At 43.5% G+C, this 24,968-nt stretch overlaps 1 protein-coding gene across 3 annotated transcripts in view; it reads left to right on the forward strand.

Moving 5' to 3' along the window:
* CRIM1 (cysteine rich transmembrane BMP regulator 1) overlaps positions 1-24,968 on the forward strand; it is a 189,615-nt gene that overhangs the window by 18,840 nt on the left and 145,807 nt on the right. For all 3 annotated transcript variants that reach the window (XM_044261765.1, XM_044261764.1, XM_044261767.1), the window contains exon 2: positions 20,661-20,834. In XM_044261765.1, the coding sequence (XP_044117700.1) occupies positions 20,661-20,834 (174 nt within the window). The remainder of the gene's footprint in view (positions 1-20,660; positions 20,835-24,968) is intronic.

The following is a 24,968-nucleotide window of genomic DNA, read 5'->3' on the forward strand; positions in this document are numbered from 1 at the left end:
ATGAGGCACATGCATAAAATTTGGAAAACCTTGGATCGCTTTTGGAATTGAGTTTGTTGAAATTCTATCAGGAAAACAGACTTTTTTTTCCTTGTGTTATTTTTTATTAAACTATTTAGTAGTTTTTACAACTCGGATACTGGTTGCCTGTTCAAAACATATAGATAGCATCTGTTTTAATATTTCAGATTCATTTCTGTAATCTTTGCTTAAAAACTTCTCACTCAAAACCAGTTGTACAAACAGTATTGAAAACCAGATCTCCAGGCTTCAGATATATTTTATATAAATTTGAGGTGCTTTTTGGATTATCAAAAGGAAGACACAAATTTTGATTACCTCTTTAAATTAAATGACTGTTTCTGAAATATAAGTCTTTCAAAATTTATAATTCATGCATGTGATCACTACCAATCAACATTTCCAGTCCAGAAAATACTGGAGATTTCTCTGGCTGCTGCTTGGTTGGAAAGAGAACCCAGGAACATGCCACTAAACCACAGTATCTAGAGCTCAGTAATGCATTTGCACAGCTGGATTTTAACACATATTGGGTCAACATTTATTTAAAATAAGCACACTTTGTACTGAAAAAGCAATTTGGGAAGGTGAAATCACATTAGATTTCATAGTTTAACCTTGGATATTTGTGGAATTTTAGGTAATATTATGGGACAGTAGCATTTATTAAAGTCAAGTGTACATCTTTTAAAAATTTGTTAAAATCTTTTTAAAAATTAATTAAAGCGCAAAGGTTAATAGATACATCCAACAGTACTAAAGCAAATATTTGACACTCGCCACCAGCACCAAAATATGTGTGCTGACATTGGGTCTTTAGGGTGAATAAAAATGTATGGGAAAGCTGACAGCTTTTAGGGAAAAGGTTTGTCGGGGGGAAGGAGCATGGGACTGTCCTAAGCTTTGGCCCTATGTAAGGCCTATAGTTCCTCTTATAACAAATTTATAAAATTTATTTAAGTCTTTTCATCAGTAGATTATCTTCATACTAAACAGTTAATCATTAATCAGCTGATCTTTAATATCATCCAAAACCCCTTGTGTTTTCATTACAAATGCTTCTTAACAATGTGGTTATAAATGTTTAAGTCAATGGATAATGAAATCGATTTGTATGTTCCTTGTCCTATGGTAGAATGTAAAGCGTCTGGCTTTTGGAGAACATTTCAGCAGTTGGCGAGGGCTAGTATGGTGTCCCTGAGCTGCATGTTTTGTTTTGTTTTTTTGCTTATAGAGCCCTGGAACTTGGCCAGCTTCGATGAGGCAGGAGGAAGGGTTCAAGTTTGAAAGCCCTGGGTTTATTTCTGGCTGTTCAGATGTGAGGCAGTGGGAGAAGGTATAAATATAGTTTGAGGGAGGTTGCAGATTCAGAGGTTCAAGCCAGGGGTAAATGGTGGATGGATGTGTTTATCGTTTCTTCACACTTTTACCTCTCAGATGTGGTGCTCCCAAGGGGCAGCGCTCAAGGTCTGGATCTAGTGTGGCGAGTGTCTTGGATGTCCCCTCGAACCATAGTCCAACCATAGCCACTCTGTCCCTTTTCATTACGAATTTGTAGTCAAATACCAAACTTCCTGGCCGCCCGTGAGACTAGAGTTTTAAGAACAAAACACCATGCGTCTTGGAGAAAGGCAGTTCCGTGAACACTGAATGCCTGTAGCATTTGGGGCTGGAGTTTTGGGAGGTGCTACCTTGTACATAACATGTAGGAAAGGAGGATATTCCAAATTAAGTATCAGTAACCGTGTGCTGTGACATGTTAATCAGACCCAACACACCCAGTTCTTGTTGCCTCTGTGTGCACATCACGAGCGCCCCGCACACCCAGAGAGAGAGAGTGAGAGGGGCAGACACAGCCCACTGGAGCCCCAAGAGCCCCAAGCCCCCTCCCTCTGTCCTCCCCCCAACCGAGTCTTTTTCTCTTTATGGGTTGGTTACTGATCTCCCCTGGGCAGGTCTGAGTCCCTTTCTCTCGTACCCACCCTCCTTGAGGAAGTCCCACTTCCAGCTGCTGCCCTCACTCAACCCCCAGCTCTGTACGCGGGTACCCTCTGCAATTTGGGGACACTGCCCAGCCGGCCCGACCACTGCTCTCCTCATGGTGCTTCTGGCCTCAGTCTGAGCACTGGTGCTGCCTCCTCAACCCCGTGGCTTCCTTCCCGGATGAGCAGTCACCATTGTCTTGGGACATTTTACCCATGCGGCTAGCTTGTGTTCCTTCCATTTGCCGGGGAGCATGGAGGATGCAGTCTCAGGAAAACCTGCCCAGAGGAGATGACTTCCTCAGGAGAAAGGTAGTTGCTAAATGAGTTCCTTAAGGAGAAACCACGTTTATCTGGGGGAGGCAGGGGTTCAAGCCCTGAGGTCAGTTCATAATTCATCCTAGTGACTTACCTGGTACCTTACCCGGCCTGAGCTGCTTGACTTCTGTGCATGCTTTCCATCTGTAAAATGGGAATAATAATAGGATCTACCTCACTGAGGTGGTGATGAGCCAGACTTAAGCTAACTCTTTTGTGTACAGCATTGCGATACTAACTTGTACATAATAAGCAGGTGGTAAATGTTAGTTGTCATGGTAGCTCTTTGTCCCTCAGCTTTGTACACTATGGCCTGTACAGAGCAGGGGTTCATTAAATGTTTTGTTGATTAAACGTAATATTCTGAAGGTGGAAAGAATGATTCCCCCCCTCCTTTTACCATAAAATAAAAGTAATATTTGGTTGAAATAAGACGTCCACATGAAGATACTTACCCCCTGGTTGGGGGGCAGGATAGGAGGATGTTCCAAATTAAATGTCAGTAACTGTGTGTTGTGATTTGTTAATCAGACCCAACACACCCAGTCTTCCAGTAGTTTGGTTAATGTTTACTGGCTCCCAAGATAATTTTGAAAGGACAAAACCGCTTAATAGTGATTTATTTCCAGTAAGCATTGTTACTGGCACATTTCAGATTCCAGCATATTTGATGACTGTATTAAAACCGGCTCTGCCCTTTGCGGGTTCACTCTGTTCTGACTTATGTTTGCTTTGGAGGTGGAAGATGGGTAGAAAGATGCTCTGTAATTGAATAGGTCACTGCTTCTTTGTCACCATCTCAGTGCCTACAGTGGTGCCAACAAAGAAGTACTTGCTCAGTAAATAGTATTTGAAGTTAATTAGTAAATTGATGGCATATTTTTCTTCACATTACATCACACTGAAGGCTCGAAGGTACCTGTGAGGAGGTCTTGTTCGTGTTTTTCCCCCAGGCAGGTGCCCTAAGGTGATGGTCTCTTGCTGTTGGGCGATAGACCATTGAATGTGAAGGGCTGCTGTCGGAGTCACTGCCCATCTACCCTAAGAAGAACAAATGGTCCCCAAGGGGTCCTGATAGATGGTGCGGGAAGGAGCACTGCCACTCCTCTCTCATGAGGCACCTGAGCCATCCTCAGTGAAGATCACAGCTCTAGTGAGAAGAGGTAAGCCATTGCTTCCACGTTAAAAAGTTTAAAAGTTTCTGCTGATACTGTTTCATGTGGCAAGGACTGAAGAAGATACATCCTTATGTTCTCTTGGTAGGGACTGTGGTCTAAAGGGTGGGAGTATTTGACCCAGGCCCTGGCAATTAGGGTTAGGAAAAGATGGTTTTAAGAGAGTGATCGTGTCTGCAAAGGTGACAAGAACATGAACCTGAAGTCCTCCGGCAGTCCTCCAGCTTCTTTTCATTCTATAAGTGTTTATTGATTCAAGAAATGATTTATGTGACCGGATTGCAACAATAGTTAGAATCCTTTTTCTTTATGGAGGAATTGGAAGAACTTGAACAAACATACATACTCAAAGAAAACCATTTGCCCTGCCCTTTTAAATGACATTTTGTTGTCTAGTGTTATTTTAATAATGTTTCTTTTCTTTTTTCTTTTTTAGGTCTTGGTATATTCCAGATTTTTTTTCTTTCTCCCTTGTTACCCAACTTAAAAAAAAAATAAATTTTATTTCAGTGTCCGTGAGTGCTGTGTGTTTCTTACATGGTGAGATTATTTCACAGGTGGTTTGAAGGATTCATCATTTTATAAAAAGAAGAGTATAAAACTGCCTTTCCTCTTTCTCACATCTCTCTCACTCAGATTGAAGTGGCCCATTGAAAAGCTGACCTTCCTCACAGAAGAGCTGTCATAGGGCAGTCTTTATGGGCCACCCAGCGGCGTCTGCTCTGGGCGCACACCGTGCTTGTGTGCAGGAATCAGCCGCCACAGAGGAGCCGTCTCTCGACAGTAGTGGGGACAACACGTGGTGGGAACATGCGCGTTTTACTGACAGGACACTGGACTGCTTTCTTATGAAGGGTGGTGTGGACTTGGGGCAGGGTGAGGAAGTCCAGAGTGCAGTTAGTTCCAGATGATTCACCACATGGAAGGCATGTTCTCTCGATACTGTCTGGGTCTTAGTAAATAAAGGAGTATTCGGTGTTGAGTCCTGGTCTGACAGGAAGAAGGTGGTAAATGATCTGGGATTCTGTTTTGTTTGTTTTCAATAAAAGGGATTACTTAGAATGAGTTGGCTCTGTGTCAGGATAGCTTTTTGTAGGATCGTTTTTACCTTTTATACAGAATTACTCTTTTGCTGTTGTCAGCCTTTACTCATAGGGACTAACTAGAAACAATTGTTGGTTTTAAAGAAAGGGAGAAGATAGATGTTTAGTTGAAGTACAGTCGGAGATTGACCACTCGAGTGTGTTGTTTTCTCTGTGGAGTGTCTTCCGGAGGTAGAACCCGGCTGACAGATGCTTCTTATGACTTTGTCTAACTCATGAATGGCAGCCCTCAGTGGGTTCCTCTTCATTTATCCCCTCTCCCCAGTCTCCCTGGCACTATTTCCTTCTTCCTTCCCTCTCAAATTCTATTCCCATCAATCATCAGGTGGTTGATGAGCAAACTGACCCCTGTCCCTAGTATGGTGGGATGCCAGTCCAGCCATGGGCCCTCATTGCCCATCCTCCAGGAGAGGACAGTCACCTTGACTGTTTTGGGAGGGAGTAGGCGGTCCTGCACCCAGGCTGAAGTTGGCCTGTTTATCTTCCTACACAGGGACAGCTCCTCAGTCCTCCCTAGCCTCCCCTTTTGGGGTTCCAGTGGACTCGAACTTCTGGGTTTGAGGAGTTCCACGGTGCACACTGTGTTACGGTGCTCCCAGCTGCCCCTCCATGGGTCCAGGTGTTAAGTCCCATCCTGCTTCAGTCCTCAGCTCCAGAGGGTGACCTTGTCCTGGAGCCTGATTTCGTGAGCCTTGGGGCCCTGCAAGCAGGACAAGTTGGGAGGCCCTTGAGAGGCCAGAGCCTGAGGGTTTGAGCCCAGCCCTCTACAAAGTTAAAATCCGAAAGACAGATCACAACAAAGGTACTAAGAGAGTCTGGAAGACACTGAGTCAGAGGCACAGGAATCTGATTTTGCAAGAGGACAGTTTTGCTCTGGGAGGTGAAAGAAGCTTGCTTGCCTTCTGAGTGGAAGTGGCATCCTGTTTGCTAGTCAGAATGACCTCAGGCCTTGAGAATGACTGAGGTCAGAGAACTGCTGCTACACCAGGAGTCAGAACTATGGAGTTAGAAGGGTCCTTGGAAAAGCAGCTCTAGGCCAGCCCCCTTGTTTTACAGATTGAGGAACCGAGGCTCGTAAAAGTCTGTTGTGTTCTCTTGAGCTTTTTACAGTTTCCAGTGTGCCTGCAAGTGACAGCCTCTTTTTTCAGACCTGAGGAGATTGAGTGGCTGCTTCTTACCTGTTCTGGGGGGATCTCTGGGGGCCCTTGTTGGCCTCACTGCCCCATGACCTTGGTCCCTGAGTTGTGGGTGCAGCAGGCCGAATCCTCCTCTGCTGAACTTCTCCCTCTCTGCCTGCCTTCTTGCCCCACCCCCACCCCCCATGAAGGAATCCAGAACCCTCCTTGCATGTGAAGCCACTGGAATGTAGCACTCTGACCCCTGGCATTGTGTGTCCTGGATGGACCTGGCCTGGGAAACAGGAAGGACTCAGGGGAGGGCGGGTGGGGAGAAGAGTGCCTCATGGACTTGGGGTGGGACAGAGAGAGGAAGTACAGGGAAGTGTAACCTCCCCAAGTAGGCCCAGTTGACTCTCACACCAGGGGAGACCAGGCCGGTGGGGGCCTTGGGCTGGCCGACTGAACAGGCAGCCTTCCTCAGGCCAGGCCCATGGGTGGGGGCCTCTGGCAGTGCTGGGCCCCCGGAGGTGAACTGCCGGGGGAATTGGGGTGAAGAGGAAAGGATTTGAGGGCAAGATGGGAGGCGCAGACCAGAATGCAGAGGAAACCATTGTAACAAGAGGCAATGAAGGAGAAGCTCGTAGATGGAAAGAAGGAATGTCCAGTCACTGTACAGACTGGATGCATTTCTTACTTCAGAAACCAAATGTTGGGAGGTAGGAAAGACTCCCTTAAACTTCCACCCTTCTTTAGAGACTCCGGACTTTTTAACATGCTTACCCTTGGCAAGGCAGGGCTAGTAGAGAGGGTGGCTGCACTTTCCGGTGGCTGTCCTCTTGACACTTAGCTGTCCCTTTCTGTCCTGTCAGTGACGCACCAGGCTCTGGAGCACCCTCAGACTGTTACCAGCTAGTTACCTCCCTCGAAGAGATGTTTAAAAACCCTGAGGGTCAGCCTCAGGGGACGTCTCCACCAGCTAGCTCTTTGCCCCTTTCCAGAATAAAGGAACATTGCTTCTTCCTCAGCTCCTTCCCAGTTAAAGCTGAGAAGGTGGGTGCGGAGCCTCATGGAGCCCGGGTAGAGCTGTGGGCAGTCACAGCGTAGCCGTGCTGTCTGTGGGGCTCACCGCCACAGCAGGCCAGCTTGTTGTAGAAAGTGTTTAAAATTCTGTGCTTGTGGGAAGGGAGCAGGAGCTACAGGTGGCAGAGTGTTTTTGAAACACTTTTATTTATTTGACACAGGGAGAGAGAGACATCAAGAGAGGGAACGCAAGCAAGGGGAGTGGGAGAGGGAGAAGCAGGCTTCCCACTGAGCAGGGAGCCCCAACTGGGCTTGATCCCAGGACCTCTCGACCTGAGCCAAAGGCAGACGCTTAATGACTGAGCCACCCAGGTGCCCCTGAAACACCTTTTTAGGAGGAGAGAAATTGCAACGGCAGCCGGACTTGAAGGGGTTGGGTTTCCTTTGCTTCCGGAATCTCCCCATGCTGAGTCTGTTGACTCTTCCCGCGCCCAGGGTTGTCTTGGTCCTGCCACATCCTGTCTGAAGGGGGCTGCTAATCTCCTCTTCTCTTTTCTCACATGACATGGTACAGAGCCCTAGGAAGGGTGGCCCTGGTGCTAAGAAAGAAATGTGGTTATTCGACTCATTGGTTGGACCTGTAAACCACGGTATGCGACACCCCTTCCTCTACCCAAATAATACCGAAAGCCGCCAGGAGAGGTCCAGTGGGATGCTTCGGGCAGGTGGGCAGGTCAGCAATTCACTCCTCGAGGTGTGCATCTTGTAGTCTGCCCTGAGAACCAATAGCTCTTCCATAAATTTGGGTGTTTAAAACAACTGAATTATTAAAGGTTACGTTCAATGCCTAAGTGTAAGTTTAAAGCTACTTATCTCTGTATATTCTAATCCTTTGAAACTTGGTGATTCTTATTGTTAGTTAAATCGGTTATGGATTGCATCACAGCATCCTTTGGGAATTTGATATTTCCTTTTATATCCTAAAAACCATTAGCTTTTGAAACATATACTGAAGTTAATAGACAGTAATTTTTAGCCTTTCAGGTAGGAGTTAAGGTAGATGTATTTCCACAAATGGCTCATTCGAGCAGTTTTTCATGACCTAACACTGTAAAGACTAAATAGAATAACATTGCAGAAGTATAGCCCACCTGCCTTGCTGAGTACGGGAATGCGTGTTGCTGTAAGCGTGTAGAAAAAGGACTGGGTGATTCACATGGGTTTTATTTATGTTTCTTTTTGGAAACATACTTCTCTATGTGTGTGTTTATGCATGCATGTGTTGTACTTTAAAACGTAGAAATAGATCAACTTTTTTCTATAATTTTGACACTGCAGTGTTTGAAAAAGATGTTTTGCCTGCTTCCTAAGTCCCTAGTAGGCATGAATTATTGTACAGTTTCCTTTTTTTTTCTTTGCACCTCACACATTCCGGAAGATTATTATCTATGAATAGAAATGTTACAGATAAATGCATTAAGTATTGACAAACATAAGCAAATCGGAATCTTAGATACCCGCACAGCATCTTTCAAGCTGCCGCTCTCTTCTTTCACACGAGATTGTTAGTGCAGAAGGTCCCCTCCTGCCAGCCACCTTCTCCAGGTTACCATTCATTTCTGCATTCAGCAAGTGGGGCGTGGGGCCTGCTGTGTGCCGTCTGCTCATCTCAGCAGGGAGTGACTGTGGAAATCAGGAAGGCGCGGTGTCTGCCCCCGGGAAGCTCAGAATCTAGCTGTGGGCAAGCAGCTGCAGTGCCTAGGGGGCAGTGAAGGGTTGTAGGTGGGAGAAAATCAAATCAACTCTGAGAAGATACCAGTTGAGCCCAGTAAGATAATAGCAGATTTCCAGGTGAATGGGGGAAGAAAGATGCCTTCCCAGAGGAAACCGAATCCGCCAGGGCCCACCAAAGTGGATGTGCACAGTCTACTGATAGAACTGATGGGTTCAGTAAGTACTTGTGGAGGACCTACTGTGTGTAAGCCCTGTTCAGACGTGAGCAAGACAGATAAATCCCCGCCAGCCTGGAGCTTTCTGACATGGGGAGAAAATGTGAGCAAAATTAGTCATAAAACTTATACCATGCCAGAAGAAGTTAGGTGCCGTGCAGAAAAATAAGGCAGAGAAGGAGAACAGGGACCATTGGACACATTTTAAATGGAGTGGCCTTGGAAAGTCTCACTGAGAAATGGGGTGTGATCAGAGACCTGGGGGAGTGGTTGCAGGGGGGGTGGGGCACAAACCAGGAGGTGGGCGTTCCGGATTTGGTGACATGAGTGCCCAGGCCCCAAGGCTTCCTTGGTAAGATAGGAGGTTCTGCCGGTGCAGTGGGGGGTTAGCTGGTGCTGGGCACAGGCCTGGTTTATCAGTGGGAGGGGTCAGATGCGAGACTGACTGGCTGGTGGGAGCCAGTAAAGATTTTTGGATAGTGTTGAGTGCCTGAGTGGCTCCGTCGGTTAAGCATCTGCCCTCAGCTCAGGTCATGATCCTGGGGTCCTGGCATGGAGTCCCGTGCGGCTCCCTTGTCCTTCTGCCCCTCCCCCGGCTCATTCTCTCTTAAATAAATAAATGAAATCTTAAAAAAAATTTATTATTTTTTTTGCATAGTGTTGTAGTCATTACTATTGTCATCACTGAGATTCCCAAACCCAAGTACCCAGTGACTCAGAGCTTGGTGCCTGTTAGGCGTAGGGGTCCAATTACTACACCAAGAAAACTCCAGTTTTATGAGAAATGTGCAAATACGTCTTCAAACACATTCTTAAAGTTTCTTCATCTTCTGTGTTCTTGTTATATTCACGTCACGTGGTCTATTTCACATGAATCTTGGGGATTAAATGATGGCTCTGTAAATCATCGTAACTCCCAAGATACTAATGTTCATTTCCCGACCTACCCTAAGGCAAGAGTCCTGCTTTTCATTGTCCCCTAATCTACATTTGCTTTTAGGTAGAGAGTTTCTAGGATGGATTTCAAGGACTTGGTGCCTTCAGAAATCAGTGTATCAGACAGGCCCTGTGTTGCATGAGGTTTCTTTTAGGCCACAGTTGTCTCTCTGATTTTCATTTCTGATTTATAGCTCTACTTCCCACATACACATATTGTAGCAATGCGGATTCTAATGGTGTTATAAGAATAAAAAAGATGTAGACATCCACATCAAACTTTCACTTCTGATGAAACCAGGTAACAGTAGGAAGTTGTAAACCAAGCATGCAAAACAGTGTTCACCGAATATTGCTGGCAGGTTGTGCTTTGTTGCCAGGACCAGGTAGCAGGAGATCTTGGCATGTGTAGTAATAAAAATAAGATCAAATATAGAGATAAATTTGATTTATGAAAAAAGTTAAAGGTTTGCACTTTTAGGGGCAGTCTTTAGGGATGGTATTTCCTTGAAGAACAGTACTAGAGTTAGTGGCAAGGATGAGAAATAAAGTCATTGGAATTAATCTTGAGCATTCATTCTCTACCTGGCTTAGTTTCAAAAAATCAGATAAATTATTAAGGTAAAGTTCATAGCAGTGCTCAGGTTGATTTATAAAAACAGCCCTTACAAAGTGACTGCTAACCGATTTCACGAAATTATTATCCTGAAAGGATTCTACACCTTTTAAAATAATCACCATTTGAATCTCAGGAGGACTGCTCTATGAGAGGGCATCAGTGCCGTAACAAAGAAACCCTTGTTTCCGGGATGATGGTGTAGTTGAGATCATGTTTATGTTGTTGGGCTTTCTGTTCTGATGTTTCCAAGGGTCCTCTGGCAACTCCACTTCTGTTGACCTAGAAGGTGTCATCCTGAGGCCTCTGCCTGTCCCTTGGGATACAACACCAGCCGTTGGTTTCGGGGCCATATGCACTGGAGATGGGCTTTACCAGAGTGACACGGGAAACAGAGGAGTGTTCCCTCCTTCATTTTCCCTGATGCTCGGGTCCTCTGAACTCACTGGAACTCGACATCTTGCCCAGCCCTTTGACCACCTCACTTCCTTGTTCCTTTATTTCCTCCTCTTCTCCATTTGATGGTTGTCTATGCAGAATTCAGGCCTGTGTTGCTGAACTTCTGTCCTCAGCTGAAAGTGTTGGTCTGAGAATGAAGTGCCTAGTCTGGTCCCTGGCACATAAAAATGTGGCTCGATAAATGTTAGTTGTTACCAGAAGATTTATCTCGGGGGGAGATGTGTGAAATGTGCTTCGTTACCTGTGCTAACTGTTCAGCTAGTATAATGGAAAATATATCTCCGTCAAAGAGCTTATTTTCAGAACGCCGTGTTCGTTTTGTTCTTGTTTGAGATTCTGGTCACATTTCTTCTTTTCATTCTAGTGGTTCACACTTTTGGATGAGTGCAATCAAGAAAAAAGGCATTCCCATATCTAGTCTTCTGTTTTGCTCTCGGTCATTTGACTAACAGATTTAGGTTAGAGCATACATTAATATTTATAAAATGAGACTGTGCATTATTCATAGCCACAAGTACCTTTCTGGCAAGAAGCATTAATTTGTGTCACATTATCTTATTATGGTTGTGATAGACGAAAGTAGAAGAAAGAGAGATAATAGTTTATTATTTATTTACCTAACATAGTTGAGGTATACTCATTCACTCAACATGTCATAAATATTTATTGATATGTGGAAGTTTTGGTTAATACGATGTTGAGGTTAAAAAAAAATTTGAGGTAGTATTAATGTTTTACAAGCGGGAAGACTGATATCCAAAGATGTTTCTTCCCTACCACCAAACCGACTTTCCTAGAAAAGTTTGGCACTAGAGAACAAGAACTCTTGTTCTCTAAACCCATTCCCGTTCACTTCCTTCACAGATATTTATTTTGTTAAACCCTATTTGCCAAGACCTAAAGTCACAATGATAAAAAGAGAAGAAGAGAAACACTAGATCTTTAGCTTCCAAGAACCCATTTCTGGTAGAGGAGATTAGATGAGCGATTTCATGATACTGCCATAGCGAAATGATTTTAATAGGTATACAGTAGACGTCCCGTGGTGGGGAAATGCTTAATTCTGTCCCTATGGAGCGGGTGATACCTGGAGAAAACATTAATAACTGAATAGAAACTTTCAAAGCAAGTCAGGAGAAGCAGCTTTCTAGTCGGAGAGAACAGTCTGTGCACAGCTGGGGAGTCAGGAAACCGCCTGGGTCCTTTAGGGAGCTCAGGAGCACGTAGGCATTGAGCACTTGAGTCTTGTGGAGCAAGTGGGGAGGAATGGAAGAGGGGAGCTGAAGAAGTGGGTTCGGGTCAAATCTGAGCAGGCTTGGTCTTCCATGCCCAGGAGTTGGCTGGGAGGATGTTGAACTTTGTTTTGGAGACCTTGCTTCCCAACTCCCGTCTCCTTAGGAAGTTTATCTGGGCTATTCTTATAACATTTCCACTCTGTGTTTTATATTAACGTACCTGTGTAGGAGAACAGATCCTTGTGAACCTAGAGATGGCCGATCACCGGGCTTAATCTGCGGCTGGCTTTCAGGGTATCTAGGGGAAGAGAGGAAAAGTGACACAATTAGGCATTTTTTCCAGATATTTTTTCCCCCTCGACCAAGATGTATTAGCTTTTAAGCAGCAGTATATTTGATAGCTGAAAACCAGTGTTCTTTGAAGTTTGGCGAAATGGGGAGTTACATGTTTTAATAGACACTCAAGCTCAAGAGAAGACTGTGTTGCTCAATAATGACCTGTGCTTGAATGGAAGGCCCGCCCCGCACTGCCCAACACGGGCAGGGTGAGAAGGCGTGAGAGTTTCCTTAAAAAAATACTGAGATCTAGGCTCAAAGCAGGGGAAATATAAGGGAGTTGAGTTTTACACCGTAGGGTACAAAGTAATTACAGCTCAGGAAACATTGCCATGAGCAATCGAATACCTTCATTATTTTAAAAAATTCCCAAAATATAACCATTTAATGTCCGACTTTGAGTAACTTCCTGGTAAAACCACCAAAGAGAAACTGATTTAAAAAATGTATTTATAGGGGCACCTGGCTAGCTTTGGTTAAGCGTCTGCCTTGGGCTCCAGGCATGATCCCAGGGTCCTGATATTGAGTCCCTGCTCAGTGGGGAGCCTGCTTCTCCTTCTGCCCTTTCCCCTGCTCTTGCTCTCTCTCTCTTTCTCTCTCTTGCTCACTCTCAAATGAATAAATAAAAAATCTTAATATATATGTTTAATATACATACTAATATATATTATGTATATTAATTAATATATACATTTAAAATACATATATTAGATATATATTATATATAAATTAATGTATACATCTAATATATGTATATTAAAAGTATATATTTCTATATATTTATACATCACAGTACCTGGATGAGTTGACCTGCTATACAGGAGTGTTAATCATAAGCCATTTATGAGATGTCTTAATAACCTTTCTGAAGAGCCACTTTTTAATTCTGTTAATCACCTGTGTTACTTTTATCTCTATTATGTTGATTTCCCTCCTACATTTATGATTTCCACCTTTCTTGTTTCTTTGGACTTGCTCTGTTGCTCTTTTTCTAATTTCTTCAGCTGAGTGCTCTGCTCTTTTTTTTTTTTTTCTTTTTTTTTAACCTCATTTCCTGTGAAATTTCCCTTTAAACGCTGCCTTCCCTGTTTCCCAGCAATGTTGATGGCGTATTTCTATTGTTCTTCTTTTTTAAGTATTTGGTTACTTTACCTGTAATCCCCTCCCATTAAAAATAAAACAAAAACTTTTTATCATAGAAATTTCTAAATCTGTATAGAAGTAGAGACAATTGTATAATGACACAAAACTTCATTAGTTCTAAATAAATTCATGGCCAATCCTGTTTTAATATATTGAGAACTCAGCTAGTAAATCCTCTAGGACTGAGGTGTTAGAAAGGTCCTGCAAGGTGACCTTTGTTATAGTAAAAGCACCCTTGGCTTGCCTTCCTGTGCCTTGTGACAGTTCTCCAAACCTCAGAGGGGTCTGATAAATAAGAAACTATTTTAAATTTAAACCGTGACCACTACAAGTGGGTGATTCTCCGACACTGTTCCCAATAAATTGTTAACATTGGACAGTGTCATCCAGGATGGCAGAATCAAGGAAACATGAGTGCAAAGTCTAAAGGGACCTCATGAATTGTCCACTCGACATCCTTGTTAATAAAAAAATTGAAGCCTTGAGGGCTAAATGCCATGTTCAAGGTTACCCTGCAAACTAATGACAGAACTAGGGCCAGGCACTAGTCTATGGTCTCCTGGGTCAGGCACTGTCCATGAGGAGAACAGATGTCTGGGCTGTCTGTTTTTCTATATGCAATTTAAGACAGATAGTTCCTAATTTAGGCAGAATTGCAACATAGGGGAACTGTGTCCTGTAATCCCAGGCTCTGCTCTTCTCTTCTTGTTCCATGAATTCCTTGCTTCTAAAGACACTTCTTGCCTTGTCTTTAGCTCCTGTCTGTTCTTAGTAGCTTCCTGCTATCAAAAAGGAAATTATTATTTTATTCCTAACACTTGTGATTTTGATTAGAATGGCAGAAAATTGTACTGCAAATTCCTGCTTCCTAGCACCTTGCTCAGTTCTTGATGTATCTAATAGAGACCACAATCTGAGGACCAGATGATAGGAAGGAAGAATGGTTGGTTGGATGGCTGGGAGAATTTGCATTCCGTAGTTCATCTCTGGACCTCTTCCGTTAGATGTATTGCTAAGGTGTCTGACAAAAATTATAGCAGTGGAACATAGATTTACCATAAATTGATTTAGTAAATTGGATCAGTCCTGTTTGTTTTTCAGAGAATTCCCCATTTGGACATAATACGAGTCAGTGGTCATGGTTGTTTGCTCTAAATTTAGAGATTTGCATCAGTTTAAGAAGTCGGTCTTCAAAAAAATATTTGTGAGCACATTTTAGCATTCCCATTGTTTTAGAGCCAGGGCCTGTCCACTCTGGTATACAGTTACATATGCTTAACATAGTTTCACTTTGTGGAAATGCCTGTAAAACAGATTTTTGTAACATGAATCATTTCTACTGATAACCATAATTTTGCCCTTCCTGCTTTGCACTGATTACAGCACCAGGAAGAGAGGGAGAGGGAAGCACTGGCTTTTGGAACATCCGCCTTAAGCTTGAAGCAGAGAGAATGAAAGCTCACAGCATTGGATTCCTCCTTGAGCAGAATGAATGCCTGATAACAGCCAGCCAGGAGCTGGGGGAGTTAAGAGCAGCAATTTTACATTACACTGGAGTTTCTGGGCTGGCATGGAAAGAAATGCCAGTATTAGCTGTTTGCATCTTACTGTAGCCACAGGGATATATGAACAGCTGGAGAATTAATTTGATATATATTCCCAGAAGCTTCTCCTCTGCCAACAGAATTCCATTACTGTGAGCTTCTGAGTGTGTACTGTGAATTTGTTTCTTGCCTTTTAATATCTGCTATAGCATATTTCTGGTAAGTGGATTGCCACATAATGGGGTGCAGCTCTATCTTGGTTTGGAGTAAACTCCATTAACCTAAGCTGATACAGGGTAGAAAAGGTAAGGCTTTGAGTATACAGATGCCTGTGCCTCCAGGAAGTCAAGAGATTTGAGATGAAGACACAGTAACGTGTCCAGTAAGTGCAGTCACACCTGAAATGTTTTATTACATATTAGTGGAATTTCAGACACCAGCACGCGGATGGAAAGATATTTTGAAGGGCAGAGAGGTGGGAGCCAGGACCAGTCAGGCCAGAGCTGCCACGGCTGTTTCCTGGAGCTGCTTCCCAGATCTGGAATCGGATGACTCTGCACATCTTCTGAGACCCCTCTGCCCCCACATCCTCCTCCCCAGTGCTCTCTCTCCTACCCTTGGGATTGAAGCTCCTAACTCACCCTGGCATTTAAAATCATCAGTGTAACATGTGGAAGGAAGGAATTTCAGGCATCATTGAGAAAACTGGAAGATGCCTTGTGCAGGATGAGACTGAATGTGGCTGTTGGAAGAACAGGTGTTTTTGCTTTGGCACCACATGTGTGCTCTTAAAACAAAAACCAGCCTTCTGCACAATCATTTACTACACTAAAAACAGAGAGGTATGGGGAAAGATAGGGGTAGGGGTAGGACACTCAAAACCTACGGAACTGTATATAGAGAGGTAGATATAGACAATAAGAATCCAAATGAAAACACTGACCAAGGTAAGCCACCCGTAGCTTTTGCACCTGGAGCCTGGACAGTGCACCCTTCGCAGCCTTACCTCCCACCCCTACTGCTTCCATCAGGGCAGAGTCACGCTTGAAGACACTCACCTGTAATGGAGACCAGGCTCATCAGAATTGAACCCAAAATCTAAGGGTAGTTTCTTCATCATGATGTTTAAATACAGGGGGAAATATCTCTAGTTTTTGCATTTGCAGCCTCCCTGGGTAGTTGAATGTCATGGAAAGTTCATTCACTAGAGCCGTCATTTCTTGCACCAGAGGATGGAATTTAAAGAAGACTATCAGCTTTTAATTAAAGTGTTCATTATTGCTCAGACTTTTCCTTTCACTGTGAGAACACTTGCTCTTGATCTTTTCATAGCATTAATGTGCTGAGAGAGATCATGTAAGAATCAACACAATGTTTGCATTTTATTAACTTCCTTTTCCTCCCCCCCCCCGATTACGTAGCAGCTAAATCCCCATGAGGACACATGTCTGTGGTTTAGGGTAAGCATTAGGAGAAGAGGTACCCCATGACCTTTGTTACTTCTTAGATCTGGATCCCGTGCTGCCTTGGCCCAGGTGTATCAGCAAGACATGCTCTTTACAACAGCCGCCCCTTGGGGGCGGATCCCAAGACCTTTTCAGGTAGTCTATGAGGTCCAGACTGTCTTCATGGCAGTATTAAAGTGTTTCTTTTATTCTGTGTGTCATCCTTTGCACTGGGGCTTCAAAGGCAGCGGTGGTCACGCTGCTGGTATCTCAACGTGAAGGGAGGCGGCGGCACCAACCGCCAGTCATCGCATTTGTCGCCTGCCCCTCATTACCCTTGTTTTCGCATCTCGTGCTGTCGTTCTGGGGGACGAAATGGGAAGCGTGTGTGAGGTGACTGTGTTTCATGCTGGAGAGCACCACGGCTCGGGGTGTCTTCCAAGCCTCCGAGTGGAGCTGTCTGGTCAGCAGTTCTGTATGACCGTATGTGTGTATGACCGTGTGACAGTTCCGTATGACTGTATGAGTTTTAATTCATACTTGAAATCATTAGATTTCTCTCATCTTACATTGAGAGAAAATAGCTCAACGTCCCGGTTTCGTGTCTTGCAGAAGCTACAAACTTAAAAGTATAGTCTCAGAGGTATCTCAGTTGTCTCTTCCGGCTGGAGACTATTTCTTGACTGGAGAGTACCGGGGAAAAAAGACTACTTGAAATAAATATTTAAAGGGCAGTACTCCTGTTGGTAACTCCTTTTTTTACCCCCTGACCAGTCCAAGGAGAAATCAGGATTCAGAGAATCAAAGCCTTCGTCTTTGCGTTGTACAGATGGATTTACTTAAGAGAGATTTAAAAACATCAAATTTACCAGCCCCTCTCTGCAGAACTGTTGGGCTCAGGTTTGATTTCTATACTCAAACCTCACTGAATTTTTGCTTTGAGTTCCTGTTGGTTGGCTGTTAAATTATTTTAAAGTATGATATTCTGTAATAGAAAAACATAAAAGCATTTGTCTCAGAAGTGTGTTGTACTTGATCCCATAGTGCATTGGTTGCTAAGGGAACTATTTGCCAGGAAGAAAAAGTATTGATTAGGGTGGGGGCATAGAATTAAAAAGATTTCCTCTCAAAAAAGAAAAAGGTATATAAGACATTTGGGGTTCAGAGTCCACTGCTTCCTAACTGGGCATGGTGGCCGTGCATTTTTTGAGGGGACAGTCTAGCTTAGCTGTGCGTCTTCCCATCGGCCTGTCGCTGCTGCCCACAGGCTCCTACTAGGAACAGAGCAGGAATCAGGAAGAAGTTGGGAAGAACATCAACAGCAATTGCCTTTTAATTTGGATTTCACAGTCCAATAAAATGGTCTTCCTAAAAAACACATGAACAGCAGCATTGACCATACCACTGATGAAATACGTGGCTAGATATATAGTCCTATTTTTTACATACAGACATATATATATAAAATTTTACATACATATATAAAAAAAGCATATATATACACACATATTTGTGTGTGTGTGTGTATATGTGTATATATATATATATATATATATATATATATATATATATATATGTTATAGTACCTTACTTGTAGGTAATGAACACTGAACTAAGTTCTAGGGTTGAGGGGGTTCAAAGTTAGATAAGACCCGGCTCCTAGGCACTAGGACCCTACCTAGTGGGGAAATTTGACTTATGTAAAGCCAGTACCATAGGAGACTGGAGGTCTGTGCACCTGCCTGAGGGCACATGGAAAATTGAGCTGCTCATAGTGGAGAAAACTTCCCCAAAGAGGTAACATTTGAACTGGGTCTTGATGGAGGAAAAGGAGTTACCACAGGAAGAAGGGGGGAGGTGTTGTAGGCAGCTGGGTGGGGAAGCAGTTACTCAGGGTTTGTAGTGAGAATCTCAGGGTGCTTAGTGCATAGGGTGTGTGAGGGATTGGTGAAACCTGAATCTGTAGAAGTGCAAGCCGTATCATGAAGAACCTTCTATTTCACTCTAAGAAGTTCCGGCTTTTTCTTGTTGGTAAGAAAGGACCGCTGAGCAGGTTTATTTTTTGAGGACAATGATTCTGATGATAGCATGGGGAAAGGAGTTAGTAGAGAGGCAAGAGGATAGTGGTAGGGAGACTAGGGAGGGGGATGTTGCAGTCCTTCAGGAGAATGAGGTCTTCAGGGAGTTCTAGTTCTAATGGAAAGAAAGGAGGTTTGCTGTGGGGAAAAAAATCAGTATCCGCTCGATTTGGTGATGGATTAACCAATAGTAAAAAGATTTCTTCTCTGAATATCATGGGGGAAATGAGAAATAGAAGAGACTAGTTTTCCAGTGGTTCAAATGTTACTTGATTTCTTACAAGTTTTTAAGTTCTTTGGGGGTGAACTAACTTTGAGTTACAGATTTGAATCTAAAATCACAAGAATTCTTTCATGACAGATTTCACTGAACTGGATTAGGAGAGTAGTACTAATAGCTTGTTCAACAAATAAATGTAGAGATGGGAAATCGTTTATATGTCCACTGTATTCTGTATTATAACTGAAGCCTAAATTATTAACCACTTTCCCACGTCAAGTTCTTTCATTATGTTCTTTTCTGGTTTTCCTTTCACGATAATTTAGTAATTTCAGTGTTGTTTTGAAGGTAGGAGTGTACCTTTGTGTGTTTACATGTTATTTCTAAAAACCAAATATAGGCTAAACAGGAAAACATCTTAAAACAGATTAATTGTGTTTTTGTTTAAACTTGTAAAGTCGTTTTACTAAGAGCTGAGACTTTGATCAAAAAAGTGAGCCTGGGGGTGCCTGGGTGGCTCAGTGGGTTAAGCCTCTACCTTTGGCTCAGGTCATGATCTCAGGGTCCTGGGATCAAGCCCCGCATCGGGCTCTCTGCTCAGCAGGGAGCCTGCTTCCCCCCTCTCTCTCTGCCTGCCTCTCTGCCTACTTGTGATCTCTCTCCCTGTCAAATAAATAAAATCTTAAAAAAAAAAAAAAAAAAGAAAGTGAACCTGAAATCAGAACAGAAGAGGTTTTCAGAGAATTGCTATGAAGCTCTTTATATTGTAAGTGATAACTTTCTAAAGACCCCTTGACAAAAAAAAATTATTTACTTCAGGAAGGGAGAATAGTCTTTTGCATTAAGTTAGTAATGTCACCAGAAGTAAAATTTTAGCTGTAAAAAAAATTACAGCCATCTGTTTACACTGTCTTCCACGAAAACACATTCTCAGGGTGGTTTTATACCTGCCTTTGTATGAGCAGCAGGTTTAAGGTATCTTAAATTCAAGTACTTTTAAAAAATTCTCTCCAGATACGGTTATCAGAAACATGTTTACTATTTAACAGGTAGTACCTAGTTAAGGTACGACCAAGTGTCTATTAAAGATAATGTTAAGAGGGGGGAAATGCATACAGTGCCCCAAAGACTCATAAATAGTCGGATTGCCTGTAAGAGGTGTTTCAGCTGTGAGAAATACCATTCAGGATTGAGTTGGCCGATGGTCCTGTCGTGCTTCGTCCGTGTTTTGTTTGTCGAGCTGTAGCCCATGAACATAATTTTGAAATCTTCTTTGTTTCTTACAGTCTACTCCTATCATTCCATGACCAGGATAGTGATTTTGGTCCCAGCTTCAGCGTGTGACTTCCTTAGCCTCTCCCTAAGCTGTAGCCCTCAGTTTTGTTGTCCTCTCTGGCTTTGGTTTTGGGCCCAGTGGACATTAGCATCTGAGCTGAAATGCGTTGGAGGACTCCTTTACCGCTGTATCCATTCTCCCTTCTTTGGTGGTGTCTGAGGTTTTATGCTGATTAGCTGTCTTGATGTATTAAATTGCCAGCTGTTTTAAACCCAAAGCTTGCCTCTACCAGATGGGCTGGAAAAAAAAAAAACAAAAAACAACAAAAAACTGTGGGTGTTTTTGAATCATTTTGTAAGTTGACAGAAGTGTCTCCTGTAATTTTATTCAAAGCAGGAAAATCCAGGAATCCTTGTAAAATAACACATAAGAGAAGTGGTGGGTTTTGATCATACACGTTTGTATATGTGGTTATTTAATGTCTACATGTGTGGCTCTCTTTGCTTTTTCTCACTTATTCGGAGGCTGGATTTCATTCATTGGTCAAATTGCAGCCAAAACCACCTTTCATAAATCGAGGTGTCCGTGTTCGGTGTTAATCTTGACATCTTCGCACATTTTTGCTTTCAGACAGGCCTTTGAATGAAGCTGCAAGCAATATTCTGTGGTTGTTCATTGTTTTACAGACGAGAACTGGGACGATGACCAGCTGCTTGGCTTTGAACCCTGCAACGAGAACCTTGTCTCTGGATGCAATATAATCAACGGGAAATGTGAATGTGACAGCATTCGCACCTGCAACAATCCCTTCGAGTTTCCCAGGAAGGATATGTGCCTTTCAGCTTTGAAGAGGATCGAAGGTAAGTACTGATTCCCAGTCGTCAGGCTTCGCGCTGTGTCGTATTGGAGCTCGAAGCGGCAGAGGCACGCTTACGAGACGGGTACCTTTTATAGTCCCAAACAAAAAGCACCCGATGACTGATGGGATGGCGTGTGTATGTGTGTGCCCTGTGCGTCTGCGGGTCCTGCGGGCTGTGCATTTGGTAATGCTGTGGCTCACGAGCTGCTTCCTTTGCGCCAGCTTGCTTAGGTCACCTCTGCATACGGGATGACTTCACAAGCCGTGTGCTCACGATGGGCATCTGTTGTCGCCAGCTCCGTTCCGCTTGACTTACTGTAGCAGGCGCTCCACGAGGGGAGTGCTAATGAGAAATGCAGCTCATCTGGCAAAAAAGGGTGTCTCTTCAGCAGAGATGGGAGGATTGCACAGGGATAGCTGAAGGCTTAGGTGGGTTTTGCTGTGGAGCAAAACCACTTAGGTGTGGATGGGTCGTTGGTGGTTCTCCTGTGGAATGAAGTCAGACATTACATTAAAATAACAAAATTGTGCTCCTATGGCCTATAACTTTTGTACATTCCTGCAGAAAACCGAGGCAATAGATTGGAGACATGGAAGTATGATTCCTAGCTACAGTAACTGTGAGTGGCATGCCCAGAGCTTGGTACCATGGCTCAACACCAGGATTAACAAAGGATAAGGCCCCAGACCAGCATGAAACTCTGTCCTAGCTCCATGTTCCTCATGTGGAACAGAAAGAGAGGAGCCAGACATTCTTAAGTAAACCCGTTATCTCTAGCGTGATGTCATTCTAGGGTGGAGAGATTGGTAATCGGTTTGGAATAGTGAGGATGTGTGAGATCTCATAAGGGCAGTATAGGAAGACTGAAGTTTTTGAATTGTATTGTTTCCAGTTCCTGTTAAATGGTAATAAAAAAAGAGAAATTTATAGCAGCCTCTAAAATAGCTTTTCTCTTTGTATTTACCAATGCTACTGAAGCATTAAAAGAGATTATAGTAGGAAACAGTAAAAGTAAAATTTTAGAACTACAGAGAGTCTTAGGTAACGTTTAGTCTGGCCCTTAAATTAGAAAACTGGAAAGCTGAGCTCCGTACCACTGCTCAGTAATAAGCCCAGGACGAGCCACGTAAAGTATTTTTCCTACTACATCAGGACATTGGACAACATGTAACCTAGTTCATTCTTATCATCTTGTGGCTCTTTGCTAACCCCTGTCCCTACCCCATTGCTTGTCAAAAAAGAGAAAAGAGTATTTTGCCAATTTTAGCATAAATAAACTTCCAGGGATATACATGGAGTGGTCAAATATCTATTTAAATAATTTACTTCTCATAATACTGAAAATCACATGATCTGAAGTAAAATGATACAGCAGTTCAGACAATTTTTGCCACTCTTATATTTCACAAAACTGTTCCCCCCCAACCCCCTAAAACGTTTCAAATGTATCTCTGTTGCTGCCACCATCTTTGTTCAGGCTCCGTTCCAGGACCCTTAACGCCTTGCTCCCCAGCAGGCCGTCTTCACCAACTGAATGGTCTGCGGTGCAGCACGTTGTGAATCTAAGTTATGACAAGAAGTTCTGTTCAAAATTCAGTGTCTTTTCACATAAAAGTGGGACAATTGCATTTTTAAAATTAGTTATGTGTATATTTATGATCTTTACAATGTGGAGATTAACGGCATTGATTTTTAAAGTGATTCTAAGTAGATTGTGTACAAGATCCAGCACTTTCAATTTTGAGAGCATTCCCTCAGGAATAATTTCTGTAACTGATTAAATTTCTTTACTTTTTTTTTTTTTTTTAAACAGATTCTGTTAGATGACCTCTATATAATCCAAAAGTAGAACTGGTTGAGCTCATTTAAAGTTAATCTATCCTCTACAAAGAGTACTTTGGTTTTTCAAAATAAAGCACCCTGCAATATTCAAGATCTTGTAAGAAGTCAGTATTAGGGGATTTCCTTCTCCTGAGAAACAAGTTGGAAGGAGAAAGCCCTGCCGATAGTCGAGTGTGGATTGGCATATGAAAGAATTAGTGGTGATACAGTACTGTATACTATGGGAGTCCTTAAAAGCAGTGAAGATTTAGATTGCTTCTAGGAATTGAAGGCCGGGAAAGTGTGACCTGGAATTGTAGGATAAGGTGTCCTGGAGCGGGTGGAGTTTGAACAGTTTGGAATTTGCGTGGTGATGGGTTCTGGGAAGGAGAACAATATGGACAAAAGAATGAAGCTTTGGAGTAGGACTTACATGACTTATGTAAGACACAGGGGATGGTGGACTAAAAGCTTTTATGTTGATAGGTCAGAGGAACTAAAGATGGGGAGCAGCCTGGGACTGGAGGACAGAGTGTCTTCACATCTCAGAGGGAGCTTAGGCCTGGTCCTAGGAACTCTCAGGAACCATTGCAGGTTTATGAGCAGAGAGAATCAGAGCCTGGTGAAGCCCTCAATCGATGGGCAGATGGCGGCTCTGGGGGGATGTGAAGAGTGTGTTAGTAGGGGAGACACTGCGGTCCAGAGGCTACCTGGAGAGGTGTTTCAGGTACTTAGACGTGGTGCCACTGGAGACTGAACTGGAGACCAGCAGGGAGACAGCAGGGAAGAGGCGCATACACACCATTTTGCTGAGAGACAGGGCTAGAAATGCACAAAGATGATTCTAGGGTTCCCCACCTGAAATAGCACAAGAATGCTAGTCCAAGTCACGGAGGTGGGGACGCTTTTGAGATATTTGTGCTGAAGTGGAACTGGATGATGGGGTGGTTGTTTTAGGGATGTAGAGGGTCAAGAGGGGCTTTAAAAATATGAGGATATGCATGTTTGAATGATAGCAAGAATGATCTAGTAAAAAGCAAGATAGCACTCATTGTAGGAGCCAAGTGTTCGAGAGAGGAGCAAAATTGTTTCTTTTTCTCAGACACGATAAACAAGGTTGTCAGCTGACACTGAGGTGGGAGAGGAGGTGTGAAATACTGAGGAGGAGGATGTGAACTAGACCTCTGAGAGAGGGACGAGTGCCTTAATCAGGAATGCAGGTTCCGCTCACCCACCAGCATGGACAGCTCACTGCAGCCTGAGGGCACGCACGTACCCGTTGGAAGGGCCACCCCCCGACACAGTTGTTGCTTCCTCCAGCTCCAGTGTAGACGCAGTGTAGGTGGACAGGGGCATCTAAGTGGGGTTAGGACGTTTCCTGGTGTGTCTGATAGGAAGGGAAGGTCTGAGATCCAGGGTCATGCAGGAGTCTTGTCGGTGGTCGTGCGTGACCTGTGCCAGGAAGGACAGGAGCAGGAAATGAGGAAGACACGGCTCCCTGCAGCACGTCCACAAGGGGAGGGTTGTGCAGGGCATGGACGATTTTGCCGAGCCCAGTGAGGATTAGAGCCCAGTAATGATGAGTGACCTCATCGTTAGTAGGTAGACTTACTAGTTAGTAGGTTAGACTTGATTCTTGTTGTTCTCTCATGGGAAGATAGTTTGTTCTAGATAAACCCTCTGTTTAGGTTCATTCTTCCGGGTGGTTTCTAGTGTTCAAGTGTGCAGGGCCGGGGGTGGGGCAGGAAGAGTAGTATTCTTGCCAGAGCGTAATGAGAAAGCACGTGTCTCCACTTCTGTGCTTGAGAGTAAATTCTGAGCATGAGTTCTAAACATAACCGCAGCAACATTTAAAAAAAATGTGTGGAAGTCATTGAAGGGCATTTCAGTATCATATTTATAGACTGATAAAGAATACTCACAATTTCTGGGCATTAAACAAGTTCTGTTTATAAGGGAAGGAGTTGGTCCGGGATTTTACCACAAGTTTTCTTGCCTAAAATCCATGAACACATCACTGTAAGATCAGCTGGTCACAAATGTAGAGGCAGCAGGACACTGGGTAACAGCCGACCTTGGCGCTGTGCGGAAGGGCTTGTCAGAATCCTCTGTTTCTCCAGAAGAGGAGGAAGTCTGATAAAGGGAATGACCTGCAGGTCACCCCACCTTGATCTTAACGAAGCTCATAATTTTATGCTCCACTTTCTGTTCATTCTTGATTTGGTAAAATGTTGTGCCGAACTTCACAAGAGTTAAACTGATGGATCATCAGAGGAGGGGAGGAAGTAGCAAGAGCAGTACCAGTCCCTGCAG

Source organism: Neovison vison, chromosome 8 (genome assembly GCF_020171115.1).
Source record: "Neovison vison isolate M4711 chromosome 8, ASM_NN_V1, whole genome shotgun sequence".
NCBI classification, from domain to species: domain Eukaryota; kingdom Metazoa; phylum Chordata; class Mammalia; order Carnivora; family Mustelidae; genus Neogale; species Neogale vison.